Genomic DNA, 27,571 nt, shown 5'->3' with positions numbered 1-27,571 from the left:
TCATGAGTCAGGCTCGTCAGTGTTACCAGAAGTATTAGGTTGGTTCCAGAAGTTACCGAAAAGGACAAAGGTAAACATATCCCGCATGAGAACGATTCGGTTAATCTGAAACGACATGAGTGTACAACGTTACAAAGGCTGCCAAACTGCATTCTTCTGATAAGCTGAAGAGCGTTCAGATTAACAATATCGAAGAAAACGATATTATTGGATTATGAATTTCATTACGAAAACCAGACTTTTGATGAATATTTTTCACAAAAGAATTCCTGTTTGGTAAGTGGGTAGAATTAAAACAGGTTGATGAAAAATGTGAACATTTTTCATAATCGATGTTGTTTCGACATTAAGATTCACGTATATGTGGCTTTACTGGGAAAACTGAATGCCGGTAATGAAGGTGAATTTGTCATTATTCGACAGCTTAACCAAACCACTGAGTCAAAGATTTTGTGTCACAGGACTCGGCCTCGGGGCTCGCTAATAAAAATAACAATATTGTCTCATATTTAATAAAATGCTACTTTTTAAAACCTAATAATTACATGAATGGAAAACGATGAAGGCTCTGTTAAAATTAACCTTACAGATTTGTTCCCAAGACTTGATGTTCGATTGACTGAACTCTGGAGAATCATAAAATTAATTTAATTGCTAGGGTTGACCTGCAGTCTGGGACTTAATCTTATTTATGTGGTTAAAAGGTCGTTCATGAGCGGCAGTGACAAGGGGAGGCCATAGCACCGGCACAAAATGTCCGAGACACCAAAATACATGCACAAATAATCAGCGCTTGAGACTGTCTCCACCCAAGGTAGGCTCATTCTTCATAAAGTTCAGGAGTATCATAAAGTTCAGGAGGTTGTCAAATCATAAAGTGAGGTACTCCCGGAATAGCGTTTATTTTTAGTCAGAGAGGAAGGCGAAAGCAAGCTACCAATTACTCAGTGTATAATGTGAACTAAACTTCTTGTCAGTGGTGTCTGACTGAACAGGTCTTGACACCGAAACGAATATCAGGCCCATCATAATTTTGAAATTGTAGAATTTGATCGTCAGTCTTATCTATGAATCTGTTGCCTCTGGGTAATTCAAATACTGAATTGAATGCTCATCGTGCAGGCAGAGAGGACACATTCGTTAAAAAGAAATTCATTCCTTAAGGATGGTATAAAAAAGTTCAGATACTTAATTTCAAGCTATTCAGTAGAGGGAATAGCACAGATGAATTTTTATCGCATTCTAATATTTGAACTGATTCCGCAGAATACAGGAGGTCTAAACTTCATCCTCATTATTGCGTCATGTGCGATTTGAAGATTATGATTTGGGCGAGATTGCTTATAATCTCAAGTTGCAGCGAAGGAATTTACAAGTTCCCAGTCCTTCCAACAGATGGCCCTAGTGTCTTTTGCAAATTTGTTGTTATAATTTCACTGTTCGCAGGTATCAGAGATCCTTGCGTTGGGCGGGGACAGTTTTGACAGAAATAAACACAAAATTTGGGCGTATGTATATCTGGAACTGAGCTTTGTTTATAGTGGAATTTCATATTCAACAGGTGCTGGCTTCAGACTTAGGTACGAGAGTTTTTGCTTTAAGAGTAATAATATTTACTTACAGCGTTACAGAAATGGGACATATTAAGTTTTGATATAGCTTGATTCCGGAGGCTTTTGAATAATTGGTTTGCTCAACTGGCAGAATAAATGTAGACGAGATGGATCTAGTTTTAGGTAGCAAAATTTTTGAGGATAGTTTTTTTTATTGGAAGTATAAACATTTAATTCTTAAAGACCATGCTAGTACGATGTTGATACTTGGTAAAAGTGCTGGCGATTACTTGAGATATTCCTGCTGTTTGATGTAGGGCTTACGGCTTGGCATAAATTCGGTCACCTGGAAGTACTATCTGCTCTTGACTTTTCTCACATATTAGGAAACAGCTGGGCGCAAGGCCGACGTCCCCTTTTCTGTGGTGCTAATTTGGTGTGTGTGCCCCTAGATTTTGGTAATGATTGTATGTAAATGATGGTTTCCTGAGTGTGATGCTGCGTACGGTTAATGGTCAGTATTTCACTTTCAAAATGCTTTAAAGGGTTTTTCCAATATCTCGCCGTAGTCGTACAGAAAGGTGGGCTGTGATATTTAATTTCCAGACATACGGCTTTTCCAAGATCACTGCCACCTTGCGTTATGGCTTCCTTAAGTCATATCAATATAGAGTATATAGTAGTCTGCTGCTATGATGTGGTAATTTCATATTGCCATATATTTGAAATGTTGGACACAGATGCATTACTGTATCATATTCGTGCAACTCGGTTCCCTTATTTACATGCACCCGTACACTCAAGACAGGATACTGACAACTGGGTGAATTCCAGAACTTAACTGGGTGAATTCGAGAATTTAACTGGGTGAATTCGAGAATTTAACTGGGTGAATTCGAGAATTTAACTGGGTGAATTCGAGAATTTAACTGGGTGAATTCGAGAATTTAACTGGGTGAATTCGAGAATTTAACTGGGTGAATTCGAGAATTTAACTGGGTGAATTCGAGAATTTAACTGGGTGAATTCGAGAATTTAACTGGGTGAATTCGAGAATTTAACTGGGTGAATTCGAGAATTTAACTGGGTGAATCCGAGAACTTAACTGGGTGAATTCGAGAACATAACTGGGTGAATACTGGGTGAGTTCTTGAACTTAACTGGGTGAATACTGGGTGAATTCGAGAGCTTAACCGGGTGAATTCGAGAGCTTAACCGGGCGAATTCGAGAGCTTAACTGGGTGAATTCGATAACTTGCAAGTTTTTTGGATGTGGGAATGAGGATGGCTGACAATAGTGGTGACTGTACCATTCTAAATAGTCAGATGGTAATAAAGCACTGCCTGCTAGAGGATTGATGAATTCCTTTACTATTGTCAAGGTGATTTAAATGGCCCATCTTATTCATACTCCTGGAAGGGGTGGACTGCGAGGGTGTTGGAATATTTGTTTTCGCCTTGAAATTTATTGAGCCCCTACGATCAGCTTTTAATATACTGCGGGGAGTTTTAAATAAAATCAAAAAGTTTCTTAGTGCCTATAGACCACAATGGTACACTGATACACTACTGGAAATGCCTGACATGGTAGCTTAAAAATTAAAATCTGCGTTGTGAGCAACCTATTGAGGTACGATCTATGAAATCGTGCGCAGTTCTGAGTTCAAGGAATTGCTCTAGTTAGTTAACATTGGTGATTCAGCAATTACATCGACGAAGCTCATTAAATATGGTTTCAGATGTTGAGACGCACCATCTCTCCCGTTAATAAAAAGCTATTCATATGTAGAATACATTTGAAAAAAGTAATGAATTTATATGAACGAATTTCTCTCCAACTTTAAATTAGTGGTGTTCCTCAGAAAATGTGTAAATTTAAACCTCCAATAGTCAAATATGAATACATATTTGTTTTTGACGGTTTATTTAATATTAGCGATTTCGACACTAAACATCACTGTTTTTATTTCTGTCTTATAAGCTGCAAAATAGGTATACGAAAGCTTAGTGAAATAAACAGATCAATCGTAACCTAATATAACCTAACTTGAGGCGATTGCCTAACTAGGGCGTTTGAATATCTTGATTCCTCTTAATATATGCTAAAAGTGCTGCATTTTACTTTTGCCTCCAGGCAATCTTCTCGCTTACTTGCTCACTGTTATCGTATTTCATATTGGCTTTGTTTCATTATCTGCTTGATTGTAGCTGATAAGAGTTAGCACCAACTGATATCGTGGTTCACTGTGTCTTGTTAAATTTGTTTTTAACTTGCTCCATTCCCTTAAGTAGCTGGGACATGGTTAATCAAGAATTTAAGTATAATTAGGCTTGAGTTCTTCATTGGAGGGGTGGCTAGAGCTCTCGGCTAGCACGCTGTTGGCCTAGCGTTCGAGTCTCCGGCTGGCCAATGAAGAATTAGAGGAATTTATTTCTGGTGATAGAAATTCATTTCTCGTCATAATGTGGTCCGGATTCCACAATAAGCTGTAGGTCCCGTTGCTAGGTAACCAACAGGTTCTTAGCCACGTAAAATAAGTCTAATCCTTCGGGCCAGCCCTAGGAGAGCTGTTAAACAGCTCAGTGGTCTGGTTAAACTAAGATATACTTAACTTGGCACCAGTGATTTAATTTAGTTTGGTTTGGCTAATGGTAGAAAAGATTTAGGAATAACAGATTCCCCTTGAACTGTTTTCAACAAAGGTATTTTATTTTACACACAATTGATCACATTAGCCAGTCCACTAAGGGTGAAAGGAGGAGGCGAATAATTTGTAACCATTTTCTCCTCGTTTTATGCTATTTTCAGTTTTCTGCCTGCCCTCAGATCACAAAAACTACATCAGGTCTAGAGGGCTGCAAATTGGTATGTTGATCATCCACCTTCCAATCATCAAACATACCAAATTGCAGCCTTCTAGCCTCAGTGGTTTTTATTTTATTTAAGGTTAAAGTAAGCCATGATCGTGCTTCTGGCAGCGATATAGGATAGGCCGCCACCGGGCAGCGTTTAAAGCTTCATGGGCCGCGGCTCATACAGGATTATAGACCACCGAAAGATAATCTATTTTCGGTGGCCTTGATTATAAGCTGCAGCGGCTGTACAGAAAACACTATTGCGCCGAAAAAACTTCGGAGCATTATTTACTTTAGTGTTATTTCCCATTCTTCCTCGTTATTCAAACTTGCATGCTAACATGTAACGTGAGTTAAGGCTTGTCAAAGTAGAATATTTAATAATAGGTTAGCGAAGTCAAAGGATTAAAGGCTAAATTGCTTTTCTTTTGTGACGGTTGTTGACGTCTTCGCTGAGAAAGCTCAGGACTCCTCTATTTACTGCAAGGAATGAGAGCATATGGGTGCAGACATTAGGTGACCTCCCATTCATAGTTGTAAGGTACTCAATGCCGACCTCGAGTTGTGGGTGGGGGATGGACGATTTTTCACCCTTTACCACCTTTCTGTTATATATTCTTTGAAGGAACAAGATGGCATGAGGCGCCGAGGTGATCTGTTTACCAATATAGAGCAGATATGCACGGGTGATGTTAAGGTCTTGTGTTGCTTTGGTTCCTGACTATTTCGCCCTATAGCTTAAGAGTTATGTAATCACCTCAGTGGAGACTGCCAACATGGATGAGGAATTTATCACTGGAAACAAATTTTTTAAACATACGTTTTCAATGCTCTGGCTGCAGACCTAGAGAGCTCGTTGGGGATGTGACCTTTGGCAACTTCAAAATGTAGGTCATACACTCGCAGAAAAAGTCAGTCTTTACCCATCGCCCAGCCCCTTGTTTACGTATTTTTCAAGTAAACCACTTTTATCTCTGTAGTTGTTGAGTTTCTCATATCCGTTTCTTTTATTACTTTGAAATTTTCAGATACCGATATCAGAATGCAAAGTTCAGTCAAGTTTAAGAATCGTTAAGATAAAAAAAATCTTTTATACTTTAGTAATGAAATCGTTCATTACGAAAAACAGACGAATAATAATTTTGAGTTCTTGGTAATTTAGCGTAAACTAACCAAGGTTTAACCTTTTCACCTTAAACATTTTTTGGTATCAGTGATATTTGATAATGCCAGTCTTCGTCGCGAGTTTGTTGCTTGAATCCGGTGCTTTAAAGTCTCCCAAAGCTGTGAGGAGGCTGGTGAATTAGAGGCTTTTTATCTTTTGCATGTTTTGCTTAGATTCATAACACAAGGAAATACAGCTCCAGAATTAAAGTATAATTAATCACACAAAACATTTTACAGAATGCACAGATCCATGATTTACGTTCTCCCGGCAGTATTGCTGATGTTGCTAACCGAAGGAAAAAGTGAGTTTACAGATGCTGGTAAGAATTTTTCAATATAATTAACAGAATATTAGAAATACTACTGAAAATCATCGAATATTTCAGATATTTAGTTCAGCTAGCACCCAGAGCTTTGAACTTAATTTTTCTTCTATAAAAGAGACCATAGAACAGGACTATGGATGCATCGATCAGAACAAGACCTACAGATACCCGCAGGAAGAGTGGTATGAACCATCTATGTGCAAGAATTGCTTATGCGAGAAAGGTCAGATCACTTGTCATCTAGCGAACGTAACCTGCCCCAGGGCACCAGATCCGTCGTGTACCCCTGTACCAGTTGACGGATGTTGTCCAATTTGGTACTGCGGTGAGAAAATGTAAGCACTATATGCCCCAGCAATGCTGTGTCAAATAAAACTACTGATGGGATGTGAACACATGAACTGTAGATGAGTCCGAGCCTAATCTTTTAATAGTGCACAGATGATGCAATCTTTAAAGGACATTCTAGATCAGCCGAAAAGTGCTTCATTTATAAAGATTATATTTGATTTATGATAGGTGTCGAGGAAGGAAACAAGGAGAAGAGTGGACTGACGTACAGGATCCATGTACACAATACAAATGCACCGAGCATGGTCTTGTGGTTACCAGAATTACGTGCTCTCCAGTGCCCGTTCTGACCAACTACTCTTGCTTTCAAGACAATGATGGACAATGCTGTCCCCGTTGGTACTGTCTGTAAGTACTGTCTAAATATATATATTTTTTTTTTTTTAAGTCGGTATTTGGAACTTTAAAACTAAATGGTCAGTTGAGCAGGTTTCTCGCTGTGAGCCCATGTGATTATGCTCTTCCAGGAGTTGCCCAGCCCAGGAAAGCTTCAGTCGTCGGTGTATCGTCTATAAAGACCAGTGCGATAATGATACAAACTGCGCCTATGGTGAAATCTGCTGTTTGGTACCGGGATGTGGTAGAGAGTGTATGACGTAAGTTAACACGTTTTTACAGTTTTATTATGTGGCATCTTTACAGTTAAATTCTATTTGAACCATGTTTAAAAAAAAGTTATGAGATGCAAGAAAACAAAAGACTTAATTCGAGATCTATTTAAAGCCTTTAGTTTTGCTCGTAAGGTATTTTTCTTTTGAATTCTACAGTAATTACGTATGGAACTGGCTTGGTTTGGAAATTTTGTCGTAATCATATGTTTTGCTTAATTGATTAGAATTGCTGCCATGATTTATATGCGATATTATCTAAGGTGCCAGATATAAATATGTTCTCAAACCTGAGGTGGTGTGTCTCATCTCTGTATCATGGCCTTGGTCTTGGGCTTGGGTTCTCTTTAGTGAGGAAATACTCGTCCTAAACTTCCATTTATGTAGTTTGTTGACGATTCCATTGATTATATACACATACATATGTACGTATATATGTATATTTTTGTGTGTATATATATATATATATATATATATATATATATATATATATAATATATTATATACATTTATATATGAAACATTTTCTACATTTACATATATATATGTAAATGTAGAAAATGTTTCATATATAAAATATATATATATATATTTATATTATATATATATATATATATATATATATATATATATTATATATATATATATTTTATATATATATATATATATATACATATATATATATACTCTGTATATACTGTATATATATACACACAAGTATGTGTATAGTATATACTGTATATATAAAGCTATGAAATCTTTTATTCTTGCTTTCCTTTGATTTTTTTTTATTTTGGCGCATGGCTTTGTGGAAGATTCCTATGCAGGTTAATTGTCTTCCAGTTTTTTTCACTCGAACGTATTGTGCCCATTATGAATAGTAAGAAGGTAACATTGCTTCACGCAGGCCGTGTATAGATGAGTCTGGCATTCCCCGTGCTGTTGGCCAGGTGTGGAAAGAGCCAAGCAATCCACAAGTGAGCAAAGTGTGCAGAGATGATGGCATACACAAAGTGATAAATGAGTGTGACAACACAGAAAATGATGATTACCAAACTCCAACGTAAGTAATTTTTCGTCAGGCGTTGGTTAGAAACTCAGGTGTTGGTTAGCCCTACAGGTGATTTTAAGCAATAGCGTCACACAGTCACTGTATAGGTAGGGTTTCCAATGGCTAGCTTATCCATAATCTTTAGGATTTCTAATATAAGAAATTACCGGAGAGGTTTTCAGTGACGTCCGTTACAGAAGACATAAACAGGAATATCAGGGATTTAGCATATTCTGTTGTATACTTTTTTTTTAAGGACGAAACAGCGTCACTAGGATGTCGGTATTTCAGATTCCTCATGGGCAAAAATTTTTTGAAGGGAATCTCCACCAAAATTCACACTTAATAGAATTGCAGCTACATAGATTCTAAGCTCCATGCCAAAGGATTCCGACAAAAGCTTCATTACCTGTAAATGTAAACAAGAAAAACTAGGTGTTTCAGATCAATACTTTTTAACCTTCTTTATCCTTGGGAAAATAATTGGAAATAGAAACTCGTTACCACAGATAAGAGATAATCACCAAATGTAAAGCCTTCGAAATGGGCACTTACTGATTACTTTGAATTCAACTAAGTGCCCTTCTGTAAATATCAAGAGTTTAGCTTGCACGAATTAAATATTTTGCTTTTTAAGATTTTTCCCGTTTCATTTTCGAAACCTTTGGATGTTACGACAGTAGCAATCTTTAACTTAAATTGATTAATTGATGCAGATGTGAAATTTCAGTCAAGATGTAAAGCAGAACTTAAAATACAAACGATCATGGTGAGAATTTAGAAAATCAATTATCCATTCTTTCCAACATGCCCTGAGATTGTAAGCTAAACCTGAACAAAAGTTCTACCTTTCAGAAATTTTGACACTATGCCCACGGATCCTGAGGCCACGAGAACGCTTAGTTTTTTGAAGAACGCAGTGCCCATAAGAGGTAAGTTTATTACAAAAATGGAGGTTTGAGGATCTGAACAAACCTTCACAAATGAGGCCAGATGTTTCGTTTACGTCACTGCCATCATATTCATCTCCATTGGCCGATCATGCGGCTCCATGTGTTTGTTATTGTTTGGTTCCTTGAGCTTCAGATTCATCAGTGTTAATGGCTTTTACATAAAGATAAGGCGTCCATACGGACAGAAGGGACGAGGTGTACTGAAGTGTGAAAGTGTACCAGAATCCTTAGTGTCTTATCATACTTGCAAGAAATTTCAGTATTGAGCATATTTAAAAGTTTTCCAGGGAATTACCCAGACCAATTTTTAGCATGTTTCGACTGTGAATATAATTATGTATTTCAGGAAGTTTGAGTCATGGTTTTTTTCCTATCTTTCAAACCAACTGATTGATTGGTATGGTACTTTGAAATAGTTTCTCACACCCTCCCCTAATTTAAAAAAAATCCATGTCCAAACACAGATTTTAACTGCACTTACTCTTGAATTTTAGGACATAGACAAACTTAGTCAATCAATATTTACGAATTCATTCGGATAAGCACTCTTGGAGCACTTATCCCTCCCATCACCCACCCTTCCTCAGTCTTGAAACCTCACTTCCCCGTCTGTCTTTTCATTCATTCCCCACTCCTCTCTCTCTCTCTCTCTCTCTCTCTCTCTCTCTCTCTCTCTCTCTCTCTCTCTCTCTCTCTCTCTCTCTCTCTCTCTTCGCAATATTTATGTAAAGGAATGTTCTCAGGCACATATTAGCATTGCAATTTTTCAACTGAGCAATGTAGGATGAGATGAACTTACGAGCTAACGACCTACATGGTTATACAGAATTTAAGGGTTTCCGAAATCTTTGTAGTTGATGAATAAAATGTCTGGTTAAACGACGGGTTTACCACTTGTGTATCCAATAACTTTAGAGAACGTTGTCTCGGTGCTGTTCAGAGCTATGGCTTAATGTTGAAATGGTTATAAACAGTTCTGTGATTTTAGCCCATTATTTTTTTTACATATGTAGAACAGTGAATTTAGAATAAACATAAAATAACCTTTCCATAACAAAATTATGCACATTCATGGGGGAAATGTAATGAAGTAAAAGAAGAGTAGGGATAAGTTCAATGGTGGAGACGAAGAGGGAAGTTGGGGGTAGTGAGGATTTTACTATAAGTAGATTCTCAGGACAACTTCACTAGTTAAACAAGCTCGTATGTCCGAAAGCGTTAATCAGTTTGCCGGCTACCCCATCAAATTCAAGAGTAAAGTGACAAAAAGCTGCATTTGGAAACTGAATTTTACTAAAAATTAGGGGAGGGTGTGAAACAGTTGCAAAGTAACACCGACCATTCAATTAATTTGAAAGATATTGGCAAAAAAACCATGACTCAAACCTCCTGAAATACGTAGTTATCTCTCTATCCAATCTGACGTCCATTAGGGAATTGCAGATTTCTTAGCATCGAGAAATTTATGAAACTGAAATTTTTCCTTTAAGAGTATTAAGAGTAAATAAATTTTCCTGACTGCCTAACAAAAAATGTCGGTATAAAGACCATTTTTGGGTGAAACTTGCATTTTACGATGGAAAAAACATTTAATAACGGACAATAAAATGAATTCTTATAGTTAGGTCAATGACATTTGTTTGACCGAATTATAATTTAACTAGTATTGATGGACGAACTTTCAGTATACTGGTTAGTCCAGTCAGTGGTTATTGCAGCACCTGTTTGAGATGCAAAATTAATCTTCCCTTTAATATCTTTAATATTAAAACATTTCATATAGTCCTATACTTAAGTAATGTTTTGATGGTACAAAATGCAGTCCATTCTCTATAATGGGAGGATGATGTCGACTGAATGACTCACATATTGGTTATCTCTTAGTGGGAAAAACACATGTGAGGGCAAATGTATTTGGCAGATAGAACAAGACCAATGCATGGTTGGCAGAACACAGAGTCTTAACGTTTACTTGTCCAGATTCGATTAGCATTTCATGGATAAAATGTTTCCTTAATTACAGTGACACTGACGTAGATTATTTGTCCAAAGGGAAGTCGAAAATTAATCTTAATAAAGAGAACTTACGCGAGGTATACTGGGCTTGCTGTGGTGGACGGTGATTATAAGGGTGGGGTATGGGGGATAGTTATATCCAGGGGGTAAGGGTGTAGGGGCTGGTTATTACCAGGGATAGTGGTACAAGGGAAGTTGAGCGCGAATAATTCATACAGGTCTTTTTCTATAGCTATTTCTCAGGGTTGAATATTAGTGATGATCATTTCCTTAAGCCGAATTGTTTCATTTTAGCGTATTATGTATGAAAAAGCTTAATTATAAGAAAAGTCTGAAAGTAATATAAAGGTAACAAATACGCTGGATTTCATCCAGCTTTAAATCCCAAAAAAATTCCCCTAAAACAGGTAAATATTTATTTAGGTAACAATGTAATTTATCGCTTTTCGTATATTTGCTACGCTATAAAACAAAAGGTAAAAACTTGTAAAATTACTCATAATGATTATAAGCGAGCGATAAGGCCTTTGTAGCGACAGGGCCTTTGACTAGCTTAATGGCGGATTAGTTTAGAATCTACTGTGAAGTTATTTCTGTTAACTGAAAGGTCAATTTATCAGCTAATCGGATATGAATTAGTTTATCATTTAATTAAGTTTAAAAGGATACAAAACATCAGTCAAGAAAACAACAATCATCACGAGAGAGAGAGAGAGAGAGAGAGAGAGAGAGAGAGAGAGAGAGAGAAATTATATGATGGTTCTTATAACTGTAGTTAGTACTGCATTTATATTTCATTTTGATTAACGTTTGTTTACGGTATTTCTATTTTTTTTTTTTTAAATCTCTCTATTCAACTCTTAGTAGTAATAAGATGCGCGCGCGCGCGCGCACACACAACCTGCATAGATTCCCAAAAATATTTTTCTATCTGTGATTAGCTTCTTTCGTTACATAGGGAGAGGAGAGGGGAAAGGGGGTGAGGGTAAGGGTAGCGTGAGTTGCGGGGGGGCGAGGGAGAGAGTATTGACTTTGTCATTACAAGAGCCAACGAATAAACAGTGTTTGTCGGTGTGCGTGTCCTGCAGGGGTAGTTGGTATTAAGTGCTGTCTATTATCGTAGCACATTCCGCACGCCATGACAAGATCAATAATCACAAACATAGACGTAAATCATTACTGATGTTAACATTTGGTTAATATGTATAATTGCCTTGTGTATTGTTGCATTTATTTTTTGTCATGCACAGTATCACAGTATCAACAGGATAACGTAATTTTTTTGGTTTTCCTCTTATCATAGACGCTCTTTGCATAGTATTGAGTACAGTACTTCACAATTCTTAGTCTACCTCGCACACCACAAGAACTCTCTGAAAAAAAGGAGAATGGACATTACTATCATCAGAACTTTAGAAAATCCTAAAATAATCCTGAACTTCACAAATCATCAAAATACCTAGCCCCCAGCTTAATTTCAGTAACTTTAACCCTCTTAATTTCATGCTAACCGTCGTTTTTACAGATACAGATTTCTTCTTGAATAATTTTGCTGCTGGACTGGGCCCCGATGTCAAGAGTCCCAGCAGGCCCCCTTCTGCCACTTTTGCTCCATCTCTTGAGGGCATCGACCTGAAGGCAATACAGTCCTTTGCCAATCAGTACAACTGGTCTGCTTTGATTCCTTTATTGTCAAGAGACATTTCTAAAGAAACCAGGTGAGCTTGGTTACCATTGCGAACAGTAATGAGGAATATTTTTGAAAATGGAAGTTTTGTTTTGTATGTCTAGTATATATGCGTTGACAATAGGTTAAGTGAAATTTCGGGAACGTTAGCGGGTTAAGTGACATTGGCAATTTTTCCTTGACGGGTAGTAGAGAGAAAAACAAATGTTAGCAGTAAGCTTTGATTCCCTTTCGGAAATTTAACTAAGCATCCAACAGATAGTTGCTTGGGCTCTTCTGTCGCCTGACTTGATCATTGACAGTTAATAATTTAGATAAGGAATGTTACTCACTTGAACTACAGTCATTAACATTGCTTGGAACTCTTCAGCAAAATGTAAATAATAAATTAGTGCCCACGTACAGAGTAATATATTAGGACAGCAGTTTTCATGTATTTAAATATATTTCATATATTTAACTATTATTTATTTCATATATAATAGTTTCGGTGGGATTGCTTGGAAATTTAAAAGGAAATTTGAAGCTTGGCGTCAGTGGATTCAGACCCAATGAAAATACTGTATTGCTCTCCATGAGTGGCAAGAGCAAAAAATCCAACCCTAAGGAAAGTGTCCACTGTAGTACCCGTGCTCTGCCTGACTAGACAAACACCCACGCAGCGTTTATAGAATATTTATATAGGAGCATGAGCATGGAAATATATTAGATATTGCATAGTGAGGCCTTGAATCCTGTTCTGTAGGAATGGAACTTGGACACTGAACTAGTATAACTTCATCTTGTAAGGGCTTCGTGTACATAAATTCAAATGAGGTTCTTTGTGAATGAATGAATAAATCTCAAACTCGAGCTACGACCATAGCCCTAGGGAAGTCGACTGTGTTCCTCCTGCATTTCTTGAACGCCTCTGTTATGAAGTTCATACGTGTTATTCTCAATACTTTACAATAGAAAAAAAACTACTTTACGTATAAACTTGAAGGGAAAATCTTATTTCTTGCATTTATGACCTCCTACTCTTAAAATATCTAATAAAGAAATGAAAATATTGTGGAGCAGTTAGTCCTAGCGAAGAAGACCTAATACTAAAGCCTCGTTTCCTGATAAAGTAAAAATAGGAGCTAGACAGTGGTTTTATTATACTCTCACAATTTATCACACTCAGAACTAGCAGAGTATGAACTTTCTCTTTCATTCTTTAAGTCTGAGCAGTCAGGTCCTCCTTTTCTCATGTAATCTGAGAGCTAGTCGAACTGACTGACTTCATCTGGGGTAATACTGTACTTTTCCGATTTTATCAGTATAACCTAGATTTTCATCCCAAATGAACTTTCACTTATACCTCCATAAAAATAGCAGATGCTGACTTGACTACCACACTACAAAGCCTTTCCGGTCAATTTGGACCGCTAAAGCAGTCCTTGAAGTGAGAGATTTTGGTATATGGGCTCTGCCTTAAAGGTAATATTTGTTTCCAAAATAAAAGGATCTTTGATAGATCCCCTGTACATGGACCAATCAAGCGTTTTGCCATCGGTTGCAGGTATTTTAAATCAATGATATCTGTTGAATTAAATAATCTACATACTTGTTTGGACCTCATTGTTCTCCTCCTAGAGGATATAAGGAACTGAAATATATATATATTTTTTTAATGAAACAAGTTTGACCAATTTGTATCAGCTTTCACTTCTGGTGACTATCTTTGTAATATCCAACCAGGAGGGCCTTTGACATAGGGAATAAGGGTCTACAGCTGAGAGTAAGTATAAATATAGAACTTGATGGAAGAAATGAAACAGTGCCACTTGATTCTCCATCTGGTAAGCATCAGGAGGCCTTCAGGAGAACTGATCCAATATCAACTGAAATGGCCAAGCTTGGATACATCATAGGGAGGGCTACATCTGATATAGTAGAAAGGTTTGAAAACTTAGTGTTGAAAGTTTTAATGCCCAATTTCACTATTTCTTTAGTAAAATCTTTAATTTCTGTGCATTTGAATACTTAAAATGAGACCAGCTTAAAGTTTTAAGTGAAGAGTTTTTCCTTGAACAAGCATTTGCCCTGTAATAAGAATGGTTCAATTAAGAGTAAAAATACTGTTAATATACGAATCATTTTTTTTTTAAAGTTTCAAGATACCTAAACTTGCTGCCACTGGCTTGTCACTTCTTGGTGAATCAAATGAATGTGCTACGAGATTCAAGATGTTCCAGAGACCAGATCTTGCTCCACCTTGTGATGATAAAAGTCCCTACAGGACCTTAGATGGTTCTTGTAATAACCTAAATGATAGGCTGCGAGGAGCTGCCTTCACAAAATTTCGACGGTATCTTTTCCCTGATTATGCAGATGGTAAGGATGATGGTGATAGAGTAAGTATATAGAGAAAAACTGTCAATACTAGAGGCACTGAACCTGTTTACAGAGTAGTTTCAAGAATAGTGTTGGTGTTTTAGCATAAGATTAGTTACCTATTCAAGAGAAAAGCCGTTAAATTCATGTATGCATATGGAAAGAACTTTTCACAGTACCATACCTCTTGGGCAGTTGTTAGCTGAACCATTTACCAAAAGTCTGGGACAGTTAAAACTTAGCAAGAATGCCTAAATTATAGTAAATTATAGTAAAGTCGGGGCTACACCATACTTGGCTTTAGTGAAGATTACTGGACCTCATATTGAAAATTTCCTTTTCCTAAGAGGCTAGGCTACTCAAGCAATGCTGCTTTCTTCCAAAACATCATAAATGAGACCAAGTGGCAGTTGGAATTATTAGTTCTCTAAAATTATCTTTGCTTTTCACAGCCTTAGACAACTCTTCAAGTACAGTCCTGAGTAAAGCAACCTTAGCAAAATCTTTTTATGCATCTTGCTTTCCTTTTCCTTTCTCACTTGCTGACTTCTCTGTGATGCTTATTTTGATTCAGTGACTTCGTTATGAATATTTTTGCTTCATAAAATAGAAAGTGAACATATGAATGTTCAAGTAAGTTGCATTTCAGACTAACAGCTATCATAATTATTTTTAGTAATGCTCATTATGCCTCAAAGTATTGTGCTCAAAATGAGAAATTTGTCCTAAACTATAATTACCAGCCAACCTCTAAGGGAAACTACCATTCCCCTACGCACAGTGGTCGTCTTAAATGTGTGTCCATCCTTGGGTAATCTAGTCATTAAAAGAATGATTTGCTAGGTTATGCTTTATTCCAGAACAAGTGGTTTGAAATAGCCATTATTTATGTTTATCATAGGAAGCTCTTTCATGAAATTCTCCGAGGTTTCACACTGTGTTCTTTGGGAAAATTACTGAATCGTCGCCAAGAGGTTACAGCCCATTGTACATTATATACTGCACTGATACTGCAGATACCTATAGTTCTTTTTACCATACAATTAGCTTTGTTGTGCTGCATACACTATAAACTTGCACTCCATTCTCCATGGCATCTTTCCACTCAGCAGTCTGTGTGTTAACCTTTATCCTCAGTTATCACTTCCCAATATAGGAACAGATAGTAAACCATTTGAGTTTATAGATGGGACACACACTGTAACCTAATTTGAACGACACAGGTTACCCATCCAAGGGGGACCTCGATGAAATCCTGCGGGATCTCCTTGCAATTATCACTTAGGGTAAACCTGTTCCTAATAAATTAGGTTATTTAAATCTTAACTTCATACCAGTTATTAAAGGTTTTTACTTGCTCCTGTTTAGATTAGTGCAAATATTTTTTTTTTTTTTTTTAGGTGCACTGTAGGCATTACTTATGTTCTCTGCGGCGTCCCTTTCATTCCTTTTACTTGTACCTCCGTTCATATTTACTTCTTTCCGTCTTGCTTTCCACCCTCTCCTAACAACTGGTTTATAGTGCAACTGCAAGGTCTTCCTCATGTTACACCATTAAAACTTTTTCACTCTCAATTTTCCTCTCAGCCCTGAATGACCTGATAGGTCCCAGCGCTTGGCCTTCGGCCAAACTACCATATTCCATTCCATATTTTCAAGTTGATGTGACTGAATCAAAGGCAGTTCATCTGCTCAGTGGCTGTCCGTAACGCTTTATGGTTTTTTCCCTTGTCATAAGGGAAGCTCGTGTTATTAGATATGCATTTAATGTGATTTCTGTCCAGTTGAGCTTAGTGATTGACCCTTCCCCCTTCTTAGCTGGCATTGACACTTCTTTTCCTATAATTGTGGAAATCAGTATTCCAGGATTGCTTGGGTCATTACCGTTTTACCTGTTAAAACACATTTTCTCATTGTTTTCTTAGAGGTGCGTCTAATTGCTTCCTCAGGGGTTAAACCTTAGTTTTCCTTAATGTTTCCTTTTGTCGGATCTAGGCATTGTGACTTGTTCTAGGACTATTGCATTGGAGGATGGTAACTGAATATAAATATTTTTGGATGTACAGCACTTGATTCAAGTTGTGATTTTGACCAGGAATATCAGAATTAAGGAGGTCTGTAACTGGTGAGAATTTACCTAGTGCTCGTTTAGTAAGTGCAACACTCAACAGTGAACCTAACGGAGACTCTCCGTCGCATACCATTCTTCTAATGACCTATGGCCAATTTCTAGATCATGATCTTACTGCTACACCTACTGCTAAAGGTAAGTTGTTAAATCTTAATAGTCCATGGAAATCTGATGACTTGTTTTAATTAATGTTTTAATTTGTATTGAACTCCGGTGTTTGAAATTTTTTTTTTTTTTTATCCAAATATCATACAGTACTGAAAACGTTAAAAGCTTTGAAGCATTTTTGAAATTACAGCCGGGCTAATTGTTTTTAAGTATTGTACTTCAATATTTGTTTCTTTCACAGCACCGTAACTAAAGCACTGTAATTAAAGCAATTTATTTAGTGTAAGCTATCGACAGGGTATCGTGGTAGTCCCATCAAATGTTGTGATGATTTGAGAGCAACCTTAGATGATGGTTTAAGACATCTTAGTGCCACAAAACATGCACTGGAACAGGCGAAGTTGATTGAACCATCTCTCCAAGAAGGAAACACTCTTAACACCGACCCTATTGATGACCTGCTACTTGAAATACAGACGAGTGAAGCGTTGCTTAATGACTCGAGGCAGGAGGGTCTTCCGGTACCTCCACTTTGGAAGTCTCTTTCTGCCGAGAGCAAACCTACAATTATACCTCGTAGATCTTTCAATGAAGAATGTGCTCCAATAAATATTCCTGTTGATGACGAGTTTTATTCACGGCATGGTCAAACGTGTATGGAATTTGTAAGATCAGCTCCAGCACCCATGTGCACATTTGGTAAGTGTAACAATGTTTGTGCCATGTTATTACTCAAAAGCCTTTCCTTATATCTCTTGCTTGTTAATTTCCCCTTTATAGTGCGAATTCATGTACACAGTCCTTTTTCTTGTTATATATGCTGGTTTATAATACTGGCTGGCCTACACAAACTTTGTCCATTAAGCTTTGTCTTTCGTACCTGTACAGTATTATTATTGTTTTTTTCCAATGCTTTTTAGTTTCCTCACTCTTCATTTCCTCTAAGGATTTTTTTTTCATGTACATGACAACACCACTTTCATGTACATGACAACACCACTGAATAATTATACTGCACATCATAAATTTTTCCCTTAGTAATTAAGAACATAATTGTTTTATATTACTGTATTAATATTTTTGTACTTTACACACGACCTGTCAAGTGACACCGGGTTTGTGGTGTGATTCTTAGAGAGAGCTGCTTATCGATGCAACTTTTGGTCAAGTGTTATCAAAACCCCTCAAAGCATGCTTTATCTTTCCTCCCATCTATCAACAAGTCCTATTCTCTTTTCGATTTTTAGGAGGCTTATCTATCGGCGTCATTGCCCACGTAACCAATAGAATTGTGCAATTCTTTTCTGGACTCGGCAGATCAGTCCTCTTAGCTGTTTCACCTTTTCAGTTCGTTTCAAGTTTTAACGCATACTGGTCAGTTGGGAGTGTAAGTGCTCATTCATGTGAAAAGAGGAACGTTAATGAAAAGAAACGTTTAGTACATCACAGCAAACGTTTCATGTTGAATGCGACGAATCAACGTCCCCTCAGTCGAGAATTTTAAACCAACTTGGAATGCCAGTATCCAAATATTTTTCATCTGAGGATTTTGAAATAAGAATGTAAGGATCTGAAGAAAATGCAAAATATACAGATTTTTACAGGGAATCTGAAATTAAACCGGATTTTGCCAATAAGTCAGACGTGCAGTAATCTAAGAAAATGTGTACACAGGCTAATAATGGCCGGTTGTCTTTGCAGGTCCAAGGGAGCAACTGAATCAGCACTCGGCGTACTTGGACGGTTCTGTCATTTATGGCGTTAAGAAAGAGACTGCGGATTCTCTGAGAACATTTCAAAACGGAGCCTTGAAAGCTCAGGTGGGTTGTGCATCTAATTTTAGTTTTAATTCTTTTCTGTGCTTTTGTACTTGAAATGACGATCTCTTCAAATTGTCACTCGTATTCCAAAGTTTAATTAAAATAAAAGCGTTTTATTCAAAATATCCCACTTTTTTTTGGCTAGGTTACACGTGAAGGCCAGAGACTACTTCCACCGTCATCTAACATAAATGATGGTTGTAATATTCGGGATAAGTTCAATAACGGGAAATTCTGTTTCGTAGCTGGTAAGAACACAAGTTTTCTACTGTACAGGGATCTTGAAGTTTCATGTTTATCATAGCAACTACAAGGCTAGTTCATTTTAGGGAATTTGAATGTACCTATTGTAGAAAGTTAAATATGTAGCAATTATGCATATTGTAGAGAACAATAGGGTAGCACTTGAAGTAAATTGTGCACATTAATAAAATGACGGGGGAACTTAATTTTTCATTTGCAGGGGATGGGCGAGTCAATGAACAATTATTACTGACATTCTTCCAAACTGTCTGGAAGCGGGAGCACAACAGACTTGCCAGAGTCCTCCAGACTTTTAATCCAACGTGGGGAGATGAGAAATTATTCCAGGAAGCTAGGAGGATTGTGATAGCTGAATTACAACAAGTGACCTACAGTGAATTTCTACCTGCTGTTCTTGGTTAGTTAACTGATAGATACTTGTGATCTTAGTATATAAAAAATCCCTAAGCCTTCCTTAAATGCTGTTATCTCTTAAAAAAATAGATAAAAATCAGTGTAATTTTTGTGAGAAATTTCTTTATTCTTGTATTCGGTAGTGTAATTAGTTTTAGATAAGTCCAAAATATATTTATTTTTTTTTAACTCTATTTTTGGCACCCCCAAGCAGGCTGCATATGAGCCCATTTTCATGGTACTGGACAGCCCAGATGCCTCAGTCCTTGTTTTAAGGGAACACAGTCAGAAAACTGTATCCAATCATGGGTCATGAGTCATTTGCATAATGTGATGCATCTTAGGGTCTCTAGCACTTGACTGTCGTTCTATAGAATTATGAATGACTACTGTCCTAAGGGAGGATGCTTTACGTTTAATGCCAAAAATGAATCCTATGGAGACTACTCGACATATTATAATAAAAATAAAGAAAAACTCCCATGGTTCTCTCCCTTCCACTTTCTATTTTGCGTAAAAGTAGAACATGTACCATTAGAGCTCTCTAGGAAGTTCAGCTATATTAAGTTATGCCATTACAAACTACACTTGAATTTACATCATAATACTTTCATGGGCTATAGTTGTAGGTTCTCAGTGGACTGAAACATCCTTAGCTGCAGCTAAGGTAACGGCATTAAGTAGTCATCTCGGATATACCTGACATTCATTTTGTTTTTTATTCAATTGAAGGTTAAATTCATTTTTTTCCAATAGGACCGTTTGTGATGAATGCCCTGGATCTGAATGTGTTGACAGGTGGGAGATATAGCACAGATTATGACAGCAAGTTGGATGTATCCATTTCTAATGCCTTTGCTACTGCTGCGTATCGTTTTGGACATAGTCTGATTGCAGTGAGTTTTTATCCTGAAATTATCTGAGAAGTATGAATCTTTTTGTAAAAGATACATTAAGATAAAATCAGTTAACCAAATTAAAGAGAGGTGATTTCACATCCAATCCAGGCTAATAACTTTTGCTGTTTTCAGACAGTTAAAGATTTTGGTATAATCCATCTTGTACCTGGCTGTTTAGCTAGGGAAACTCAATACTAAATATTTTATAATTGAAATTGAGTTTATAAATATACTCAATCTTACTATTAGGCCATTGGTATCAAACCTATTAATTGCTCACTCGTTTGGAATAAGTGAGATAATTTTCTCCCAAACTATCACATTAACCAAAACCATTCCATATTGAAATTTTATTTTGAAACCTTTCAGGATATAATTCTTAAGATTAATAGATTTGGAGTTCCAAGCACAGAACAGCTGTCGTCTTTGTTCTTCCTCCCCTTTTCTCTCTACGAACAAGATACTGTAGGCAACTTGGCCAGAGGAGCAACTTCTCAGCCATCTGCGAAAGTGGATGCTTACTTCTCAAAGGAGGTTTGGACTAGTCAAGTCTCTTTTTTCCAGATTAACCAAATAAATATTGATGTACTTATTGAACCGTTTCTTCAGTATCTTGGAAGAAAGGTTTTTCCAAGGGAGCAAGTTTATTCCATAAATTTCTAGAAACAAATTTACAGAAATTACGAGAGTAATATTTTTACCCCCTCCATCTCTAAATCTTGTTTGCTCTTAATTTTATTATAGTTCAATGCAAACTGAGCATATGTTTATATTAAATCCTAATATATTGCACAGGTTTCAGGCAAGCTTTTCAAAGGATCCCTGCCTTTTGGTTTAGACCTGGTTGCTCTTAACATCCAGCGAGGTCGAGACCATGGACTCAAAGGGTATACGCAATGGAGGATTCACTGTGGTTTGAACCCCATAAACTCCTTTGCTGAACTTAATTCGGTTATGGACGACCATATCGTTGAAGGTTTTCGGAAGGTTTACAGGTATGAACTAAACTTAACGTAAAGTGATTTATCAGTATAGTTGGCCAACTGCGGGGTATAACATTTAAAAATGGGTACTTGGGCAATTTTTGTTGTTTGTAATTTGATCTTACTGAATTCAATTAAGTGCTAAAATTGTTTTATTCTTCTGTAATCATTTACTCATTTCATATGCATGCACGATGCAAATATTTACTGGGTGCTTCTGTTGTTCAAACCATACCTTGATATTGTAGAATCAACATTAAGTAATGTGCAGTTTTTAGTGTGCCAAAATGGCATTAAAGCCAATATTGTTCTTCTGTACATAACAATGAATCTCAGGGTTTTTAGAATTTTGACAAGTCAGTCATTCCCGAGGAGACACTTGTTTCGAACCAGATACTTATCTTTGGGAGAAATCTTTGGACAGCATACCAAAAGATCTCGCTCGTGGGCCCCAAAAGTATTTCAGAAATACTGTGATCATGTTGTGTCCTATCTAGAATAATGCTGTTTTAACTGTCATACCAGGTTAATCAGGTTATTGCCCTTTGCTGATTGACTCTGTTTTTTTTTTTTTTTATCTTGTGCTGGCTATTATCTGTTGAAGACGTTTTTTCAATTTCTTCTCTCAAATTCTTGGCTGGTTGCTGACTAAGTACCTTTCCAGTCTCCCTCCTCCTTTTTCGCTTTCTCTTATCCTGAAAAGTCCACGTAAGCTCTTACATTTTCTTACTAAGGCTGTTCTACCCCATATGTAACAGTGACCCGTGGCGAAACACTAAAGATGTGTCACTCGCTAAATGACATCCTTCCATGTAACTAACGAACTGAGAATGAGAAGTCATATTTATGTCAGCTTAGGTAAACACTAAACCGCTTTGCATCGTAATCCACCTTGTTTTTTTTTTTTGTTAGTAAGGGTAGTTGGCTTTTTTGTGCTAATGTTTCATGGTCCTTTTCCTCTTTTGCAGCTGCTTTCAGCAGCTTTACACACACACACACTAACGAAGAGAATGAAGTCACATTTAAAGTATGTGCCAGTTTTACTTGCACTGCAATTTCACATTGCTTGTTTGTTAGTGAGTGTAGTCTGGCCTTAGCATGTTCATATTTCGTGGACCCCTCTCTTTTAACAAAATTCTCTCTCTCTCTCTCTCTCTCTCTCTCTCTCTCTCTCTCTCTCTCTCTCTCTCTCCTTATATGGTTCTACACTTAACGTTTTCTTATCACTCTAATTACTCCCGGCTTTACTGAAGCTCACTAATTGCTTACATATTAATTCCTGGGCTTAAAATGTTAAATTCATAACCAGAAGACCAGCGAACATATTTCAGTTGGTAAATTGTTGCTAACCACCGATTTATGTTGGAAGTTTCTGTTCCTAACCACTGGCTTATGTTGGAAGTTTGTTGCTAACCACTGGCTTATGTTGGAAGGTTTCTGTTGCTAACCACTGGCTTATGTTGGAAGGTTTCTGTTGCTAACTACTGGCCTATGTTTGAAGGTTTCTGTTGCTAACCACTGGCTTATGTTGGAAGGTTTCAGTTGCTAGCCACTGCCTTATGTAGGCAAGTTTCAGTTGCTAGCCACTGGCTCATGTTGGAAGTTTCTGTTGCTAACCACTGGCTCATGTTGGAAGTTTCTGTTACTAACCACTGGCTCATGTTGGAAGTTTCTGTTGCTAACCACTGGCTCATGTTGGAAGTTTCTGTTGCTAACCACTGGCTAATGTTGGAAGTTTCTGTTGCTAACCACTGGTTTGTTGATTTTCTGTTGCTAACCACTGACTTATGTTGAAAGGTTTCTGTTGCTAACCACTAGCTTATGTTGGAAGGTTTCTGTTGCTAACCACTCTCATGTTGAAAGGTTTCTGTTGCTAACCACTGGCTTATGTTGGAAGTTTGTTGCTAACCACTGGCTCATGTTGGAAGTTTCTGTTGCTAACCACTGGCTCATGTTGGAAGTTTGTTGCTAACCACTGGTTCATGTTGGAAGTTTGTTGCTAACCTCTGGTTCATGTTGGAAGTTTGTTGCTAACCACTGGTTCATGTTGGAAGTTTGTTGCTAACCACTGGTTCATGTTGGAAGTTTGTTGCTAACCACTGGCTCATGTTGGAAGTTTGTTGCTAACCACTGCCTTATGTTGAAAGGTTTGTTGCTAACCACTGCCTTATGTTGGAAGTTTCTGTTGCTAACCACTGGCTCATGTTGGAAGTTTGTTGCTAACCACTGCCTTATGTTGAAAGGTTTGTTGCTAACCACTGCCTTATGTTGGAAGTTTCTGTTGCTAACCACTGGCTCATGTTGGAATTTTCTGTTGCTAACCACTGGTTTACGTTGAAAGGTTTCTGTTGCTAACCATTGCCTTATGTTGAAACGTTTCTGTTGCTAACCCCTGCCTTATGTTGGAAGTTTGTTGCTAACCACTGGCTCATGTTGGAAGTTTCTGTTGCTAACCACTGGGTTATGTTGGAAGGTTTCTGTTGCTAACCAGTGGCTTAACTTGGAAGGCATTTGCTAACCACTATCTCATGTTGGAAATTTTCAGTTGCTAACCACTGGTTTACGTTGATTTTCTGTTGCTAACCACTGACTTATGTTGAAAGGTTTCTGTTGCTAACCACTAGCTTATGTTGAAAGGTTTCTGTTGCTAACCACTGGCTTATGTTGGAAGTTTCTGTTGCTAACCACTGGCGTATGTTGGGAGGTTTCTGCTGCTAACCACTGGCTTATGTTGGAAGTTTCTGTTGCTAACCACTGGCGTATGTTGGGAGGTTTCTGTTACTAACCACTGGCGTATGTTGGGAGGTTTCTATTGCTAACCACTGGCGTATGTTGGAAGGTTTCTGTTGTTAACCACTGGCTTATGTTGGAAGGTTTCTGTTGCTAACCACTGGCGTATGTTGGAAGGTTTCTGTTGCTAACCACGGCTTATGTTGGAAGGTTTCTATTGCTATCCACTGTCATATGTTGGAAGTTTCTGTTGCTAACCACTGGCTTATATTGGAAGTTTCTGCAAATATTTTTTTCATGACACGCATTGATAAATTGACCATGATATGACATTCCTTATTAGTTCCAAACCCCAACAGAAACTTTACTACGGAAAAAGTTCTCGGTATAAAGAGATTTTTCAATAGAGACAACAATAGTCCCTGGAATTTGACTTTAGTTATATTTTGTTGCTCGTTCCTCTTATTGTAGGCAAGGGCTTTGTGTATAAAACTGTCATTTTGGAGAGTAGTGTTCAAAAATTTATTTGCTTGAACAAAACATTTTTGTTCTTGTATTCTTGACATTTCTTAGAAGCATTATCTTTTAGATGTCACATGGCAATATTGTGCTGCATCTCATGAACAGCATTGTTCATTAGAAGATTGGTAATAAACTACCTTTGGATGCGTTCTGTACCCTACCCAAGTAAGAGGGGCCTACATTGAATATGTAAGCAGTTTGTACTAAGAGGTGCTTACGTTGAATATATAAGCAGCTTGCAGTAAGAGGTGCTTATATTGAATATGAAGTAGCTTGTCGTTCTGATTCTACGAAATACAAATTTAAATTTTCTTCAGGTATTTCAGGCACTCGTAAACAATGAACCTACAATATTTTTTCTTTAAAGCACTGAAAACTGTTTTCAGAAGGAAGGTCTTATATTACAGGAGTGTTCATGACATAGACTTGTTCGTTGGAGGAGTGTCAGAACATCCAATCTTTGGTGGGATACTTGGCCCAACGTTTACCTGTCTCGTTGCAGACCAGTTTTTGAGAATCAAAAAAGCCGATCGATATTGGTTTGAATACCAGGATGGTCCTGCACCTTTCACTGCGGGTTTGAAAATATCTTTTGTGTAATTTTCAAAAACTAAACTTGGCATGGAATATTAAGGGATTCAATGGATTTGTTAAAAATGGACTTGTGGATCTCAAATATCTACGACTGACTGCCTCATAACATTTTGCATAACATTTTTTCTCTTCGCAGCTCAGCTGACTCAGTTACGTAAAGTAACTCTTGCAAGGATTCTGTGCAACAATATTCCAGAACTAGAGAGGATACAAACTCGTCCGCTCGAGACAGTCGATTCCACGAATCAGATCAAGCCGTGCCACCGTGTGGAAACATACAGTCTTAATCCCTGGAGACAGCGCCCGATAGAATTTCCAGGGTCAGGGACATACGCGCCTCAAGAGGAAACAGACTAATCTGCATTGTTTTTAAAATTATACCACTGCTAATTGTAAGTCCTATCAGGATTTCAGTAGCTTTTTATGATAAATTACATTCGCGCATTTTAGTGTTCTGTAAGTCTCTTGTTCTAATAGAAATAATTTTAATTCAATTTCATGGTTTGACTAACCTAATTCATGAAGTTCATGATGAAAGTGGTTTGAGTGACAGTTTCTGACTAATCCAGAAATGTATATTTTCCTGTCTCATGTTATAGAGAGATTATCATAACTTCGTAAATGGTCATAAAACTGGGTAATTAACCTGTTCCAGTTTTATTATAGATCTGATTAGTTTGACTATAATCATGATGACAAAGGAAGGTCTATTTCAGGAATTCACTCTTGATTGTCCCCAGTTTTTCCTCACAATCTTGAAATATACATACCAGTTAGTAAGTGATATTTGAGCTGCTACTTTGTAGGCCAGTGTTCCTGAACATTGTTCCCTTTTGTTGTTGTGCCATCTGGAAGCTGTCATTAGGTTTTAAAAACCACTGTACACGAGGTATTAGTCTGAGGGCTACGTACATACACAAGGAATGTACAGTGTTGTGTTATTAATTCCTGGAAGAAAGATCTTAGGAATTCTTGTACCACTGCTAATACCTGTGTAAGTTTCCTCCATAAAGAAATAAGTTGGACAGTATTGTAAATGTTGACTAGCATCATGCCTGAAAAATTAAGCAAAACTAAGTAGTGATTATCATGGGACAGGGGATTCTTGTGAACAATTATACCAGTGAAATAAGCGATTCAACACGCGACGTAATACAACTGACTGAATTTAGTAATAATCCTGGAGGTCTTGAAGGGTCATTCTCCACTTTCATCTCCTAAAGGAAAACATTTCTTTCAGGAGTGCAAAGCGCTCACTTTGCGTAGCGGAGGTTGTGGGGTTGGGGGAGGATATGTAGTGCCGTCAGTGCACCTCACGTGTTGCACTGTAGGCATCACTAGTGGGTATTGAAGCATCCGAAAGCAGAAGCGTTCTGCAAGCTGAGTTGGGCAAAGAGGTGATAGTTTTAAGCTAATAAAGCACTTTTGTCTAAAGCTACATTTCTTAAGGATATTCGGTTTTTCTCTGCATTTAATATTTTTGTCACATTAAAGTGCTCATCAATTGAACTAACAAAATAAACGCTATTGTTCCTACCCTTAGATTGGATTGGTGTTGAGGGGGGGTGGGGAGCGGTTGGAGTCTGGAAGGACATCCGTCCGTAAAACATCTATCGGAAAAAAATACGGAATGAGCCGTTCCTAGAGTATTATAGAAACGCCTGGAAAATGTTCATCAAAAACAGCGACTCCAACTAGGGATTAAGCCGTGACAAAGATGAAAAAGGAGGAATCTATTTCTTCCTTGGGATCTTCAACTTAGTACAAACGTACATCATCGCAAGAAGAATGGAATGGTTTAATTCAAATTTTTAATTCCACGAAAGTTCGACCATGTTTACAGTATATGGAGGTCCCAGAACAGACAATGTTATAACATTTCTGGAACAGTGCAGATTTGCAATTTCCATTCTACTCGAACTATTTTACTACTGTACTTTGCTGAAGCAGATTCTGTACATGGCAGAAGGTTTTTTTCTCGGTATAATGTGGTTCGGATTCCACAATAAGCTGTAGGTCCCGTTGCTAGGTAACCAATTAGTTCTTAGCCACGTAAAATAAGTCTAATCCTTCGGGCCAGCCCTAGGAGAGCTGTTAATCAGCTCAGTGGTCTGGTTAAACTAAGGTATACTTAACTTTTTTTTCGGCCAAGGTCTGTGGTGGCACAGAGCTGATCTCGACTAACCAACCAAAATACG

The 27,571-nt window shown here is 37.5% G+C and overlaps 2 protein-coding genes across 2 annotated transcripts in view; one reads left to right on the top strand and one right to left on the bottom strand.

Moving 5' to 3' along the window:
• Nucleotides 1-27,571, bottom strand: part of LOC136854117 (armadillo repeat-containing protein 8-like) — a 294,260-nt gene that overhangs the window by 87,141 nt on the left and 179,548 nt on the right. The gene's annotated exons all lie outside the window — the stretch shown is intronic.
• On the top strand, nt 1,476-25,867 carry LOC136854112 (peroxidase-like). The gene is made up of 20 exons (XM_067130295.1): nt 1,476-1,580; nt 5,814-5,896; nt 6,018-6,237; nt 6,422-6,601; nt 6,721-6,849; nt 7,769-7,924; nt 8,768-8,844; nt 12,407-12,599; nt 14,294-14,494; nt 14,706-14,929; nt 17,025-17,195; nt 17,466-17,867; nt 18,870-18,988; nt 19,134-19,236; nt 19,452-19,649; nt 20,402-20,541; nt 20,914-21,078; nt 21,340-21,539; nt 25,187-25,356; nt 25,510-25,867. The coding sequence occupies exons 2-20, from the start codon at nt 5,815-5,817 to the stop codon at nt 25,728-25,730; spliced, it is 3,351 nt and encodes a 1,116-aa protein (XP_066986396.1). The 5' UTR covers nt 1,476-1,580; nt 5,814; the 3' UTR covers nt 25,731-25,867.

This window comes from Macrobrachium rosenbergii, chromosome 28 (genome assembly GCF_040412425.1).
Source record: "Macrobrachium rosenbergii isolate ZJJX-2024 chromosome 28, ASM4041242v1, whole genome shotgun sequence".
In the NCBI taxonomy this organism is placed as follows: domain Eukaryota; kingdom Metazoa; phylum Arthropoda; class Malacostraca; order Decapoda; family Palaemonidae; genus Macrobrachium; species Macrobrachium rosenbergii.
This window is presented reverse-complemented; position numbering and strand designations above follow the sequence as displayed.